The 15695-nt window shown below is 44.1% G+C and overlaps 1 protein-coding gene across 1 annotated transcript; it reads left to right on the top strand.

Annotated features, from left to right (window-relative positions):
* The first annotated feature begins 7422 nt into the window (after positions 1-7422).
* Positions 7423-15323, top strand: LOC140417975 (claudin-4-like). The gene is made up of 2 exons (XM_072501438.1): positions 7423-7997; positions 15236-15323. Exons 1-2 carry the CDS (start codon positions 7423-7425, stop codon positions 15321-15323), a joined length of 663 nt encoding a protein of 220 aa, XP_072357539.1.
* Positions 15324-15695: the final 372 nt, after the last annotated feature.

Consider the following 15695-nt stretch of genomic DNA (forward strand, 5'->3'; position numbering starts at 1 on the left):
ATGTGGAAGTAAGCTAACATTTTCATTGAGAGGTTTGTTTCCAGTACTGTACATGATGACACCATGATTTATTTGTAATCTCCAGGATAAACATCTGAATCGGATGTTTACTACGTTGAGAATATGGACCAGGAGAAACACTCGGAATTCCTACATCAACTTCATCCTAGAGATTATGAAAATTAAAGAGATGTCATCAAACTATACCTTGAAGGGAGAAATAAAGCGCCATCGACGAACCAGAATTTGTGTCCCTGGTGTTTTCCTTTCTGTGGCACTTAACATAGTCAGACAGTTAACCCCAAACTCAATTCAACAAGTCTCTCCCAATAGAGGAATTGGACAGGACAATGGGTTAGACACTTGCTTTAACCTCTGCGTCCTGTTTTTAATTGCAGTTAGGCTAAACTCTTACTGAGAATTTGTAGGATACAGGATTTTGCACAGCACTGAATGCAGCAAGGGATATTGGCTAGGGGTGCGGCAGAGTAGAGGGACCATGACTCTGAAGAATACCCCTGACATGGGAGCGTTTGATGTTTCTACTCTGTATTACTCTGATCTAACAGAGCTTTGCAGAGGGAGCTTTACCCTGAACAATCTCCAACTTGTCCGAAATGGCACATGTTCTATTCTCCAACATTAACATTGTGAAACTGATAGACACAACATTTAGGCAATGTCATAATATACACCAGTATATTATGGTGCAGGCACACACACACACACTGATGGACATGCAGTGGGACCAATCAGCATACACAACACCGCAGCCAATCACCAGTGAGAGCACACGCACTATAAAGACAGGGGACAGGAGAGTTCCCGCTCATTCTAGTAGCAGCCAGCTCGGAGCACAGAGCTCACAGCCTGCAACACAGACATTCACCATGTGCTGAGTGCATCACCTGGTTAGGACTAGGCAAGGGTCAACAGTTAAAGCTGGTATTGCATTTACCCACAGTTCAAGTATGTTAATATAGTTAACCTTATAATAAAATAGAGTTGCACCACTTCCAGTGTTGGTGACCTGTTTGTGATCCAGAACACCCAACACATCAGGCAACTGTGTCATTTTAATGCAATCGTCACTGATCTAGTCACTGGCACTCAGTGAAATATCAATTTCATGTTGGTATTTCTGTGATGAATTATTTATGGGAAACGTCTCACAAAATTGGCATGATCCTATCTTTAAATCTTTGACATTCCTTTGCTCCATATTGTTTTTACCATATATTCTAATATAGATCGCCTTATTAAGTCATATCCCAGGCTTTAGAATCCAACATTAATGAAGACTAAGACCAGAATGTTACTGTCACATTGTGTCCCACCTCCAACACTAAATACCCATATGGGAAAATGGCAGGACTATAAAGGAGATTGGAGACTGCTGTTTCATTACATACAATAGCGGCTTCTACAAGGTGCCATCACAATCAAAAAAAAAAGCTCAGCAGCACCACTGATAACATTTATCTGCTGTTGAGACTGCAAGAGGATGGAGAAGGAATTTCCAACTTGAGGTAACCTCAAAGGGTCAAGAAAAACTGTTCTTAATAGGCTGGAACAAGATGACATGTTCGTTGATTGGAAAGGTAAACACTCCAGTGATGGTGTCAGGACCATGGGGGCAGCCATTGTTGTATGCAGGTCCCACTGTGGGCCAAGGAATGACCAGGAAGGAAGGCCGCATCCCTTTCCTCCCCCCGGATTCTGCTGGGAGGCCGCGCCATTGTCCTTGGAAGTCTTTCCATGCTGGCGGTTCTGACACAGACATAATGCTGGAGAAGGTGTGACGTGGCCATTAATAGGCTGGTTATTTGGTTTAAATGTCTGCCCATCTCCAGTCCATTGGCTGTCAAGCCACTACTGCTCCCATGGCAACGGGAATACATTGGGCTTGCTTCCCAATGCCTTCTGCTGCAATTTTACCAACACTCCGCCTCACAGTTGGTTTGGGTTGGTAAAACCCCAGCTAAAACATGAACTGAGCCAATTAATGTAATGATTAAATACTCTTAAGAACATAAGAACTAGGAGCAGGAGTAGGCCATCTGGCCCTTCGAGCCTGCCCCGCCAATGAGATCATGACTGATCTTTTGTGGACTCAGCTCCACTTTTCCCCGAATGCCATAACTCTTTGTTCCTTTATTCTTCAAAATCTACCTATCTTCATCTTGAAAACATTTAATGAAGGAGCCTCAACTGCTTCACTGGGCAAGGAATTCCATAGATTCACAACCCTTTGGGTGAAGAAGTTCCACCTAAACTCAGTCCTAAATCTACTTCCCCTTATTTAACCCCCTAGTTCTGCTTTTACCCGCCAGTGGGTACAACCTCCCCGCATCTATCCTATCTATTCCCTTCATAATTTTATGTGTTTCTATAAGATCCCCCCCGCATCCTTCGAAATTCCAACAAGTACAGTCTCAGTCTACTCAACCTCTCCTCGTAATCCAACTCCTTCAGCTCTGGGATTAACCTAGTGAATCTCCTCTGCACACCCTCCAGTGCCAGTACGTCCTTTCTCAGGTAAGGAGACCAAAACTGAACACAATACTACAGGTGTGGCCTCAATAACACCTTATACAGTTGCAGCATTATCTCCTTAGTCTTAACCTCCATCCCTCTAGCAATGAAGGACAAAACTCCATTTGCCTTCTTAATCACCTGTTGGATCTGTAAACCAACTTTTTGCGACTCATGCACTAGGACACCCGGGTCCTTCTGCACTGAAGCATGTTTAATATTTTATCATTTAAATAATAATCCCTTTTGCTGTTATTCCTACCAAAATGGATAACCTCACATTTGTCACCATTGTATTCCATCTGCCAGACCTTAGCCCATTCACTTAAACTATCCAAATCCCTCTGCAGACTTCCAGTATCCTCTGCACTTTTTGCTTTACTACTCATCTTAGTGTCGTCTGCAAACTTGGACACATTGCACTTGGCCCCAACTCCAAATCATCTGTGTAAATTGTGAACAATTGTGGGCCCAACATTGATCCCTGAGGGACACCACTAGCTACTGATTGCCAACCAGAGAAATACCCATTAATCCCCACTCTTTGCTTTCTATTAATTAACCAATCCTCTATCCATGCTACTACTTTACCATTAATGCCATGCATCATTATGCAGCAGCTTCTTGTGTGGCACCTTGTCAAAAGCTTTCTGGAAATCCAGATATACCACATCCATTGGCTCCCGTTGTCTACTGCACTGATAATTTTCTCAAAAAATTCCACTAAATAGTTAGGAACGATCTGCCCTTTATGAACCCATGCTGTGTCTGTTCAGTAGGACAATTTCCATCCAGATGCCTCGCTATTTCTTCCTTGATGATAGATTCCAGCATCTTCCCTACTACCGAAGTTAAGCTCACTGGCCTATAATTACCCGCTTTCTGCCTACCTCCTTTTTTAAACAGCGGTGTCATGTTTTCTCATTTCCAATCCACCGGGACCATCCCAGAGTCTAGTGAATTTTGGTAAATTATCACGAGTGCATTTGCAATTTCCCTAGCCATCTCTTTTAGTACCCTGGGATGCACTCCATCAGGGCCAGGAGATTTGCCTACCTTTAGCCCCATTAGCTTGCCCATCACTACCTCCTTAGTGATAACAATCGTCTCAAGGTCCTCACGTGTCATAGCCTCATTTCCATCAGTCACTAGCATGTTATTTGTGTCTTCCACTGTGAAGACTGACCCAAAAAACCTGTTCAGTTCCTCAGCCATTTCCTCATCTCCCATTATTACATCTCCCTTCTCATCCTCTAAAGGACCAATATTTACCTTAGCCACTCTTTTTTGTTTTATATATTTGTAGAAACTTTTACTATCTGTTTTTATATTCTGAGCAAGTTTACTCTCATAATCTATCTTATTCTTCTTTATAGCTTTTTTAGTAGCTTTCTGTTGCCCCCTAAAGATTTCCCAATCCTCTAGTCTCCCACTAACCTTTGCCACTTTGTATGCTTTTTCCTTCAATTTGATACTCTCCCTTATTTCCTTAGATATCCACGGTCAATTTTCTCTCTTTCTACCATCCTTCCTTTTTGTTGGTATAAACTTTTGCTGAGCACTGTGAAAAGTCGCTTGGAAGGTTCTCCACTGTTCCTCAACTGTTTCACCATAAAGTCTTTGCTCCCAGTCTACCTTAGCCACACTACCCTTTTATTACTTATTCCTGATCAATCCCTGATTAAAGAAATTAAAGGATCCCTTCCTTAAACAGGTATAAGTACGCAAGGTGAAACCGTGTTTGGGATAATGTCAATCAGGACCACATCATATAACTGCTTACAGTTTAACATAAATTGATAAACTTCAGCCAGACCATAAGGATGGTTGATATGGAGACTGCACATCATATAAAATTGACATTAGTGTTTCTTTGAGGCAGAATTAAAGGAATGGGCTGGAAAAAGAGCAATGCACACAGTTTAGATCAGGGGTTCCCAAACTGGGCTCTGGCTATATATGTCTGTGAGGCTTGTGTCCGATATGAGAATTAGCTTTCTGGCATCACACCTCCCATTACAAATGACAAAAGACACTTAATATTTTTAAAATAAGATAACTTTTTTATGATTACCAGATTATCCGCTCCTGAAGTGGGTAATATTAAGGGACCGCAGGGGGGTGGCTTGGCCTGGACTTAATGTGAGGGGTCATGTAGCTGGTAAATGTATTTGTGACTGTGTGCCTCTTCCTAATTCCTAATATATGCATAGAGTTAGTTCGAAAAGACTTGTTTATGTTTGATTTCTGTGTTCGCAACAATTTAGCGGCAAAAAAAGGCGTCGACGTTATGGGAACGCTTGAGGTTCCTCGACGCTCTTGGGAGGTCACTAGGGGTTCTGCGGTTCAAACAATTTGGGAAACCTTGGTCTAGATTAGAGTTGACCACAACCTGTTTAACGGAACACTGCGGATGGACCTCCATTTTGCATTCAGACCCATCCTAATTTCCAACATGTCAAAAGTGCAAATGTGCTTGTTTTATTGCGCCTGGTCCTGTTTCTTTCCTGCTAAAAATAAGCTTTGGGTGGATGAATCCCTCATTAGTGATGGAGATGGGTTCCCTCCAGCAGTTATAGAGCTCAACACAACTGTAAAAGTGCCAAATGTGGAAGGTTTGCTGTTTGATCAGTTAACCAGAGTTTTGCTGTTCCATTCAAAGCACGAGGAATCTTCTGTTCAAAGCAGTGCATTCTAAAATGGAAAGTTAAACATCTCCTTAAGGCTTGATAATGTTTCCATTAACTGAAAAGGGGAAAGTAGTGCAGGGAAAGTGGATATCATTGTCTCAGATTACAGCTGAATTTCAGCCAAGTTGCTCACAGTAGGATTGTCTTTGCCAGATGATAGTCAAAGAGCTCATTGTCTGATATTGGATGACGAGGACGTATCACGGTTGTAGGATACTAATATTTCAACAGAGGTATTCATTAGCTGGGCTACGATGATCATTAAAATAGTGGACAAAAGGAATTTCTGATCAGGACATTAATAATTCATAGATTTAACATCCACATATCTCATGTTGGAAGATTCTGTGAGGCTGAACTGGGACAGCATCTGGGGGTTCATTCCACGATGTAGCAGGGAAAAGGTAATCTTTGGCAACCATGACAGAAGTTCAGAAGGCCACGGTGATTTTAAGCACTTGGTTTCGTTTTCAATTCAGGATAGGTTGAGACCTTCTGCAGGAAAACTCCTGAAGGTGAGTCTCCTCAACTCACCTTCCCTTACCGTCTTTGAAAGTGTGATGGAGGCAGCAGAGTTGGCTGATTCTTTATGTCGTTTTTGAAACTTGGCTATTACCTTTTTTTCAAAAGGCGGAGTGCATAAGTACAAGAGTGAGAAAGGCATTGGAGGACGTGTCAATAGGCTAAATTAAAGAAGGGTGAAAGGAAGTGTCCAATGAGCATAAATGCTAGCATAGGACTGTTGGGCCAAATGGTCTGTTTCTGTGTTTTCGAGTCATTGTATTCATACAGATAATACATTAATATTTGTACGACTAGGGTTGAAGTTTCATCAACCATTATGTACACCTGCTTGTCAGAGAAATCATTGCCAATAACTGAACAATGTTTGGCAGTGATACATTTCTTTCTGTGTAACTGCAAAACGAAGGATATAATTTAATTGAGAGTACAAGCTGGAAAAGATTCCCACTCCGTAGAGAATGAGACTTTAATGAGATGGGATAGGGTGAGTTGGGAGGAGAATTTATCCCTCATAAGTTTCCAGATTTAGATTTCAACCATTGCAGCCTTTGAACTAACTAATCTCAGTCAGCGGTTTAGTAGCTGTCGGGTTAGGGAGAGGAATGTCATTCAGAGTCCTAACCCTGGTCCCTATTCCAATGGAGCGTGATGTGAAAATGAAAGTGAGTGATTGTGGGGCCTGGCTGATCTGTGAGGGCCTCTGCATTTCAATAACCAATGAACATGCACTGTCTCGGCTCATTCAAGAGTAATGATCACTTAGTTTTTAGTAGTCGAAACATATTCATGGGGAGTTTAGGACAAAATAGATCTAACTTTGAAAGACAAATATTTTCCAATAATGTGCTCCCTTTTCATCACTTCTCGTCTCTTTTAAAGTCAAAGGCATTTGTTGTGAATTGTTTTAATTAATTGTGAGGCACTATTTGAAAACTTGCGACATGAATTCTTTAAGTTAGATTTAATAAAATGCCAGGGTAATTTTATCTAATTTCAGATTTAAATGGTAGCATCTGCACTTAACAGCCCCTTAATAAGAGTATCAATTGTTTAGTTACCATTCCATTTGATATCATTGTTTCCCCATCTCATTGTGCTCTATCACCCCACACTCCCTCCCGAACAGAAATCCATCCTTTGACATCCGAGGCTGATGCAGTTCACGAGTTGCTGGCTGCATCGTTCAAGTTTCCCCTTGCGCGCAGAGTTCAGGCTGCATTATCTAACGTCTTTATTCTGGTTCAAGTACTTTTCTTGACATTCACTAACTGGTTTTAATCTGGAATGTGCAGGCGTGATCTGGGCAACAACATCCACTGAAGAACCCTGAAATCAGACTGAATTGCCAAACAGATAGAAAGAAAGGAAGGGACAGAACGAGACGAGAAACACGGAACGAAAATCAGAGGAGAGACCAGAGAGAGTCTGAGAAAGAGAGTCAGAGAGAGTAAACCGGAGACTAAAATCATGAGCAAGACAGAAACAAAGAGATACAGATAAGGAGAAAGAGTGAGAGATTGGACAGAAAGGAAGACACTGAAAGAGATTGAACATTAGAGAAAGAGAAAAAGAGAAAGAGAGAGAGGCAGAACGACAGAGAAACAAAGGGAGAGAGAGAAAAAGAGAAGGAGAGAGAGGCAGAACAATAGAGACAGGTGGAATTGTGAAGACAATGGCTAGCACCGTCCTGGAATTCCTTGGGTTCCTCATCGGTATAGTAGGATGGATATGTGTCTGCACAGTTACAGGAATGCCACAGTGGAAGATCACACCATTTATTGGAAGCACCATACTGAACACAGAGATCACATGGGAAGGGATTTGGATGACCTGTGTCTACCAACAGACATTGGGCAGGTTGGTGTGTGATAGTTATGACTCCACGCTGGACCTCTCCGCGGACTTGCAGATGGCAAGAGCCCTCATGTGTCTAGCCATCTCCTTGGGACTTCTAGCCATCATGGTATCGACAGTGGGGATGAAGTGTACGCATTGCGCCGGCGATGAACGCAGGCTGAAGGGTTATGCATCCACTGTTGCTGGCTCTTTTTTCATCCTGGCTGGGCTGTGTGTTTTGGTTCCTGTGTCATGGGTGGCACACAACATTATCACAGATTTTTACAATCCACTGGTACCAGAGAGTCTGAAGCGGGAACTGGGAGATGCCCTTTTCGTGGGCTGGTCTGCCACCTGTTTCCTTGGTATTGGAGGGGCCCTTCTCTGTTGCTCTTACCCCACTGACAGTGAGTACACACAAGGCTATCGGAAGAGCTGCACAGCAAATCAGTCTTCAGTACCGATTCGGAACCCTGCAGCTGGCTATTCACTGAAGGAATATGTCTGAACTCCCTACTTGAACTCCGAGTGACATTCCTCATCTGTAATGGTGACACGTTTCAGCGGTTGTTCTCACTCGTTTATTTTGTTTTGATATTGAGCTATAGTGCTGAGTCTGTTCAATGGTTAGCACTGCAGTAATGAAATGATTGTCTCTCCCACTGACCACAGGCCTGATGTGATATTGACCGTACAGGCAGGACATTGCCGGGGTCCATCTCAATTGGGGTACTGGTGTACTCACCACTATTGACCTCAGAGGCTGCAGGCATGATAGAGAAGATAAAAGCATCCAAACCAACCTCGGCTCTGGCTTTTGATTAGGGTGCAGTGACTCCTGGCGGAAATGTCTGCATTTAGTTTTTGAGAGTCTTGTCCCATTGCCCCCCCCCCCCCCCCCTTCAATGTTGTTGCTTTAAATGGCTTGTTCACAAGGTGCAGGTAACCCTGGCATTGTCGGCAATTATTGTCCTAAGTAGGGAGTGAAATGCTTTTATCTTGAATGTTTATTTTTACAGTTGAGTGACTCCATTAGCAACTTCCTATGTAACAACAGTAATTACACATCAGAAAGCACACCTTTGCCTTTGAAGTGCTTTGGGACACCCTGAAGCTAGGTAAGCGCTATATAAATGCAGTGCTTTTTCTACTAAAGACATTAAAAGTGGGACTCCAGTCGTATTTAGTCCTGACCGGGTAGGAGTAGGTAGAAGAGCTTCGTCTCTGAAGAGTATTTTTGAAGTAAGCTAGGTTTTTAATGATGTTTGAAAGAGATATTGCGATAGAGTAACAGACTTATTTAATGTGGTTGTACTTTACTGCTGGGTTATTGGGCCAGTATTGTAACATAGAAACATAGGGCTGGAATCTCCGGTCCCCCTGCGGCGGCGACCGCTCACTGGTGGTGGGATTCTCTGCTCCCACCGCTTGTCACTGCGATTTCCCATTGAGGCCACCCCACGCCATTGGGAAACCTGCACCGCCGGCGGGAACAGGTAATCCCAATGGCCAGAGAATTCCACCCATAGAAACTTGGAGCAGGAGTAGGCCATTCGGCCCTGTGAGCTTGCTCTGCCATTCAATACAATCATGGTTGATCCTCGATCTCAATGCTATATTCCCGTTTGCTCCCTATACCCCTTGATGACATTAAAATCTCAAAGAAAATCCATCTCTTTCTTGAATACATTCAGTGGCTTGATCTCCGCAACCTTCTGTGGTAGAGAATTCCACAGGTTCCCTAACCTTTGAGTGAAGAAAGTTTTATATCAGCTCTAAATGGTCTATCCCATATCCTGGGACTGTGTCCCCTGGTTCTAGGTTCCCCAACAAAGGAAAACATCCTCCCTGCATCTAGTCTGTCCAACCCTGTTGGAGTTTTATATGTTTCAATCAGTTCTCTGATTCGTCGAAACTCTAGTGAACACAGACCCGGTTGAACCAATCTCTCTTCATAGGAGTGTCTTGCCTACACCGGTATCAGCCTAGTGAATCTCCGCTGCACTCTCTCTATGGCAAGTATATCTTTTCTTAGGTAAGGTTAGAAGTCTTACAACACCAGGTTAAAGTCCAACAGGTTTGTTTTGAATCACTAGCTTTCGGAGCGCAGGTGAATGAAGAGGTGGGTTCCGAAAGCTGCGCTCCGGAAGCTAGTGATTCGAAACAAACCTGTTGGATTTTAACCTGGTGTTGCAAGACTTCTTACCTTGTCCACCCCAAACCAACACTGGCATCTCCACATCATGGCTTTCTTAGGTAGGGAGACCAAACCTGCACGCAATACTCCAAATGTGGTCTCACTGTATGACCACTGTATTCATTTTCATCCGGCAGACATAAAAGTTAGATTAATCCAGAAAGAGTCACCAATTTCAGGAAGAGAGGGAAAAATGTGTGAGACAAAGAAAGCAAAACAGTTAGAACAGTGGATTAGGAATTCAGTTTGAAAAATTTGGAAATAAAAAGCTGGTCCCAGTAAGAGTAAATATGAAACCGATAGACATTCCTAAAAAACAACTGGGTTGCTATTGTCCTTTAGGGATTGAATAGTGCTGTCCTTACCTGGGCTGGGCCTATGTGTGGTGCTCCAGGCCCCATACCAAAGGGGTTGATTCTTAAATGGCCTCTGAAATGGTGAAGTGAGCCGCACAGTTTGATCAGAACTGTTGTCACTGGTTCAAGAAGGCACACCAACACCTTCTCAGAGTAAATGAGGATATACGATCAATGCCAGCCTTGCCAGCAATACCGACCTCCTGAGACTAAATTAAATAAATGTAAACAATGGCCAGGATTTTAAGGTCTGCCATGGCGTGTCTTCCCTTGGTAGAGTGGCAGACCATTTAAATTGCTGTTTACTTCGGCGGGGCCATAATATCCCATCGGGTGAACCATAAAATCCTGGCCAAGGAAACATAAAAGGGGAGGAAACCGAGAAGTCAACCAGGATAGGTCACACAGATCTGACTCTGCTAAGTGCCAGAGAGAATCTATGTAGCAGTCCCAGGAAATAAGAATGTGAGACATTGTCATCTCCCCAAAGAACAGCGGTGCTGCATGAGCACCTGCTTTCCATTAGGCCGCCAAGTTTTGTAGCAAGGTCCTCAAGGCCATTAGCTGAAAGGAGATACAGGAAAGCCTCCAAATAGTACATGTGGCTATTGATCTACAGCCTGCCATGTCTAATCGGGATACTTTCAGATATTTATTTAATCACTGGGTTGTGCTTATGCAGGTATCTTTCCTCTTGTTAAACAGTAATTTCTCCTGACGAGGTGAGCAAATCACATTGATACATTCATTTGTTGACAGGGTGAAGTGATGCTGTCATGACTTTCAATGTGCACTTGCTGACATAAGTTCAGAAAGCGTTGGGTTGTGGGACACCTTGTCGACTCATTCCTTGAGACATGCAATTGGAGGGTGAAGCAACAACTCCACGGGTTATGGGGAATTATCTCCCATAAAGCAAAAATCTGCCGCTCATGTTGGGTGAGTTTGCAGGCTCACCATTGTTGTGCAATGCTAAACCAAAAGCAACAAGAGGACAGTGCCCATGAAACCTTTGGAGAGGTAGACCTTTTTTGGAAAAGGTGACATGCAGGCCTTCAGTCCCTCAAGAAGTGACAGCTTTATCTAGAAAGGACTGTACAATTGCTGGGGATGAAATGGCTCAGGGCATATATAGAATGAACAAGGATTGAGTGTCTTTCTGTACACCATAGTACAAAGCTGAAACTATGCAAATAAATAACTCTCTTGTTTTATTTGGCAACTAAAGAAATGGACAGATACAATTCATCTTGGCATTTCAAGGTCATTGCCTAATGATTATCAAAGAACTATTGGTCCAAGGCACTGCCCCATTCCAGGATCTGGAAACAGGATACAACACACATCTGACGATCTACGCAGGCATTTCCCCTGACATCCAAGTAGTGCCGACTGGAGAAGCCTTGGTCACTTGTGTTAAAATGGAGGATGGTGATCTATGCCGCATTACATTTTTCCCATTGAGGAACTGTGACCAAGTTGTTCTGGCATTTTTGGGCCAGCATTTTGCACTTATAGAGAAATGTGTTCATTTGGATTGCCAAGTTATACAAGCCTATATTTGCAAAACGCACGGTTGGTGCAAGGGTGAATGCGATTCCAAGGAATTGTAATGGAATGAAAACAAAATATATGACTGATGTCATGAAGTAATCTGTTCATTGTCTTTGTGTTGGAATCATGCCAATAAAACGATAATGCATCACTTCACATAAATACCAAGTCTGCATGTAAATGTACAAAGATAAATAAAAGATCTGAACACACAAATGTATTCCCACACATGAAAATCTCCATTGAAATTGGCAATGAGTTTTTTTTGTCAGTTTTCCTTCTGCAAAAAAATAAATAAAATGAGACAATCAACATGACTCTTGGATAGATATTCATGAAGACAGCACGCCAATCACTAGACAATATAAAACTTCAGGGGTGTTGGAATGGGGAGGGTAAAAACTCAGTGGGGGGACTGAGAGGGAGAGACATTGGGGGGTTGGGCGGAAAGGCAGCTGAAGCTAGGGGACAGAGAGGGAGAAACAGTGCTAAGTGCTACATTGTATGGGGTTGGCAGGGGAGTGGTGAGGAGGTTGGGGTGTGGGGAAATTGGGGGCAGGTGGCATCCAGTTGCAGCGGGAGAATTAGTGCATCTGGTTAGCAAGGAAAAACAACTGGTGAGCACAAGGGTGAATCCGGAGCCAAAGATTACTGGAATTAAAATAAATAACTACGTTATAGTGATTGAAATCATGATTTAATCACAGAATGGTGAGAGAAAGGCTGGTGCTTGGTTTGGTCAAATATACAGCAGGTGCCATAAGGAACTGTGGCTCCAGCACAAGTCAGCTGAGAAGTATTGGTGCCAGCTGATGACTGCCCAGAAACTGGGAGCCCCAATTGGATTTCCGATGAGCCCAGTAGAATCACAGTTCATCAGTCGCTTCCAGTAAAATCCAGTTGAGCCCTGCCCCACACCTGTTCATGCCACCTCAGGTCAGTTTGGGCTGGAGATGGTCCTGTTTTTTCCTCTGGTGTTTGAAGCCAGCTTTTTTTTTATTCGTTCCTGGGATGTGGGCGTCGCAGTCTGTGCCAGCATTTATTGCCCATGCCTAATTGCCCTTGAGGGGCAGTAGTTAAGAGTCAACCACATTGCTGTGGCTCTGGAGTCACATATATGCCAGACCAGGTAAGGTAATGGCCCTAAAGGACATTAGTTGACCAGATGGGTTTTTACGACAATCGACATGGTCATCGCTAGACTTTAAATTCCAGATTTTTAAAAAAAATTGAATTCATATTTCACCATCTGCAGTGGCGGGATTTGAACCTGGGACCCCCAGAGTGCTCTGGGTCTCTGGATTACTAGTCCAGTGACAATACCACTATGCCACCACCTCCCCACCAATGAAGTATAGCGAGCACAGACATGATTTGTGAGCAAGGCTTAGTGCGAGTTAACATAGAGGCTGCAGAATTTTTGGATAAGCTTAAGTTCATGTAGGGTGGAAGGTGTCAGGCAGCCAGAAGGCTGTTTGAATAATCAGTAGCAGAGGCGTGAATGAAGGTTTCAGCAGCAAGTACGTTCAGGCAGGGGTGAAGTTGGATGATGTTATGGAAGTGAAAGTAGGCTAACTTGATGATGGATGGATGTGTGGTTGGAAGCTTATCTTGCAGTCAAATACCAAGGTTTTGAAAGGCCTGGTCAGCTTCTAATTAGTTGCCAGGGAGCGGAAATAGGATTTCATTGGATATTCAGTACAGAAACAGGCCATTCAGCCCAACCAGTCCATGCCAGTGTTTATGCTTCAGTTCAGCTTCCTCCCATCTTTCACCATCAAACTCCAGCTGTAGAAATTGCTATTCCCTTCTTGGGAATTAATATTTAGGGAATGGTGCCGGGGGTCAAAGCACCTCGTTTCAGACTTCCCAATATTTAGTTGGAGAATGTCTTCTGCTCACCCTGTACTGGATGTTGGGCAAGCAATGTGAAAATTAGAGAGATAGGAGGGGTTGAGTACAGCAGCGAGTATGGGGGAGGTTTGGTGTCACCAATGCACATTTAAAACGTGACGTGTTTTTTGGGTGATCTGACTGTGAGATGGCATGTGGGTGAAAAATAGGAGGGAGCCAAGGAAAGGTCAATGGTGGAGCAGGAAGAGGCCTTTGCACGAAATTCTCTGGCTACAGCTCAACAGATCAAAATTGAACCCAGCAAGGGCATACCACCCAGCTGGAAGACAGAGGGGAGGCTGGTGTGATCAACTGAGTCAAAAGTTGCAGGTTGAGAATGATGGGAAGGGCAGCTTAACACCGTCAGAATTGCATAAAATGTCAATTCTGACTTTGGTAAGGGCCATTTTGGTGCTGTGGACTGTGGAACCGGATTGGAGAGATTAAAACACAGAATTGCAGGAAGATGGGCATGGGTTTGGGAAGTGACGATTTCAGTTTTGAAATTTTCATATTTGCTCCAAGTCTCGATATCTGTTGGGAGAAGAAAGTTCCAGATTTTCATTACCCTTTGTGTGAAGTGGATTGATCTGGTAGCTTTTTAGATTTTACACTTTCTGGGGATTTTCCAGTTTGTCTTTATTGAAGGGTATCTCCGGAGAAACCTGTGTTCCTCTGCCTAACCAATGTCTTTTTTAAAGATTTTACCTCTCACGTTATGACAATAAGAAAACCCCTAACATTACAGCAATATGAATACTGAGACACCAGGGGCAGGCGTAATGCTGTGATATTTTGGCATATTATCACTATAATAAACACTTCAAAATGTTTCTGTGACACGTTAGTTTTACTTTGCCTTATCTCTGGTGGCCTGGTCTCTTAACCTCTTCTGGCTTTTCTCAAATGCTTTTCAACCTCTCAAAAAATAGAGAGTTGAATTTTACCGGGGGCGTCAGTACCCGAATGCCAGGGCAGAAAATGGGCCCAGAGCCCGCACTTGTCGGCAGCGGGACCGGCTCGGTTATTTTACCAGAGGCAACCTTCACATTGATTGTCCTCCGGCCTGGTGTACAATTAAAGGTGCCAGACAGGCCGCTGAGCCTGCCGGCCCTGTCAGAAGGCCTGGAAACTCTGCAGCCCCAGCAACGCCACCAAGCGAGGTGTTCACTGCTGAGGTAGGCAGGAGATCTTGGGGTGCCTCCAAGAAAATACAATTTTGTCCAATGAAAGTTTCAGGGGGCTGAGGGTGGAATAGGAAACATCTTTAGGGTAGCCATTGGGGCTGTGGAGGCTGCCTTTCCTCTTATGGCCCCCTCTGTGGGACATGGGGCCTCCCTGGTGGCCCCCGAACTGCCTCAGGGAGGCTGCCTCCATTGGGCTAGTGGCCTCCACATTAGGAGGGCGTGGGGGGAGTCCTCTCATTTTTCTGGCACCTCTGCAAAATAACCCCTTAATAGTGTCTTTAATTATGAAAATAGGCTGCCTGCCTCCTTTGTGTGGACAGTCACTCCACCTTCATCATTGTGGTGGCTTGAGATATAAATGCTGGAGGCATATGGTGTAGACCAAAAAGGCTTTATTAAGAAAGATAAAATGCAAGCGCAATATTGGCACAGAGTCACCGTGTACCGGTGTTCACTCCCCAGCTCCGGGGTTTACTCTGCCCGGCACCTCTACTCCCCAGCCCCGACTAGCACTCTATTGGCTGGGGCTTGTGCAGTCACACGCGATTGACTCAAAACCTGTCACATACTCCTGCCTCCACCTGATGTGCATCAGAAGCAGTGTGGTGCTCACCAAGGAAGTGACCCTGCTACGTTCGCCCACCGAGGTGTGTGTCTCTGTGATGGTGGGTGGTGCAGGTGATAGCTGTGATGCTTCATCTGTATCCTCCTCTGAGATCTCTTCCGAGGTGTCGTCGAGGGTGTGAGGTGGGGCACTGTGGCCAGGCTTTTTGGTCGATGTTCCTGCAGGCAAGGGACATGGTTTTAGTACATGGCCTGGGCAAGGGTTTGGACAACAAAGCAATCACTTGAGACTGATCATCTGGATGAAGCTGCAACGACTCCTCACTTTTCTCTCACAGGCCCTCTCGCTGTCATGCCG

This window comes from Scyliorhinus torazame, chromosome 1 (genome assembly GCF_047496885.1).
Source record: "Scyliorhinus torazame isolate Kashiwa2021f chromosome 1, sScyTor2.1, whole genome shotgun sequence".
NCBI lineage: Eukaryota > Metazoa > Chordata > Chondrichthyes > Carcharhiniformes > Scyliorhinidae > Scyliorhinus > Scyliorhinus torazame.

What these genes read in the sequence shown, in the direction of transcription:
- LOC140417975 (XM_072501438.1), top strand. Translation starts at nt 7,423, where the DNA reads ATGGCTAGCACCGTCCTGGAATTCCTTGGGTTCCTCATCGGTATAGTA. An exon ending in TCTTACCCCACTGACAGTGA is followed by an intron (nt 7,998 to 15,235) that starts GTACACACAAGG and finishes TTCACTCCCCAG; the next exon opens with CTCCGGGGTTTACTCTGCCC.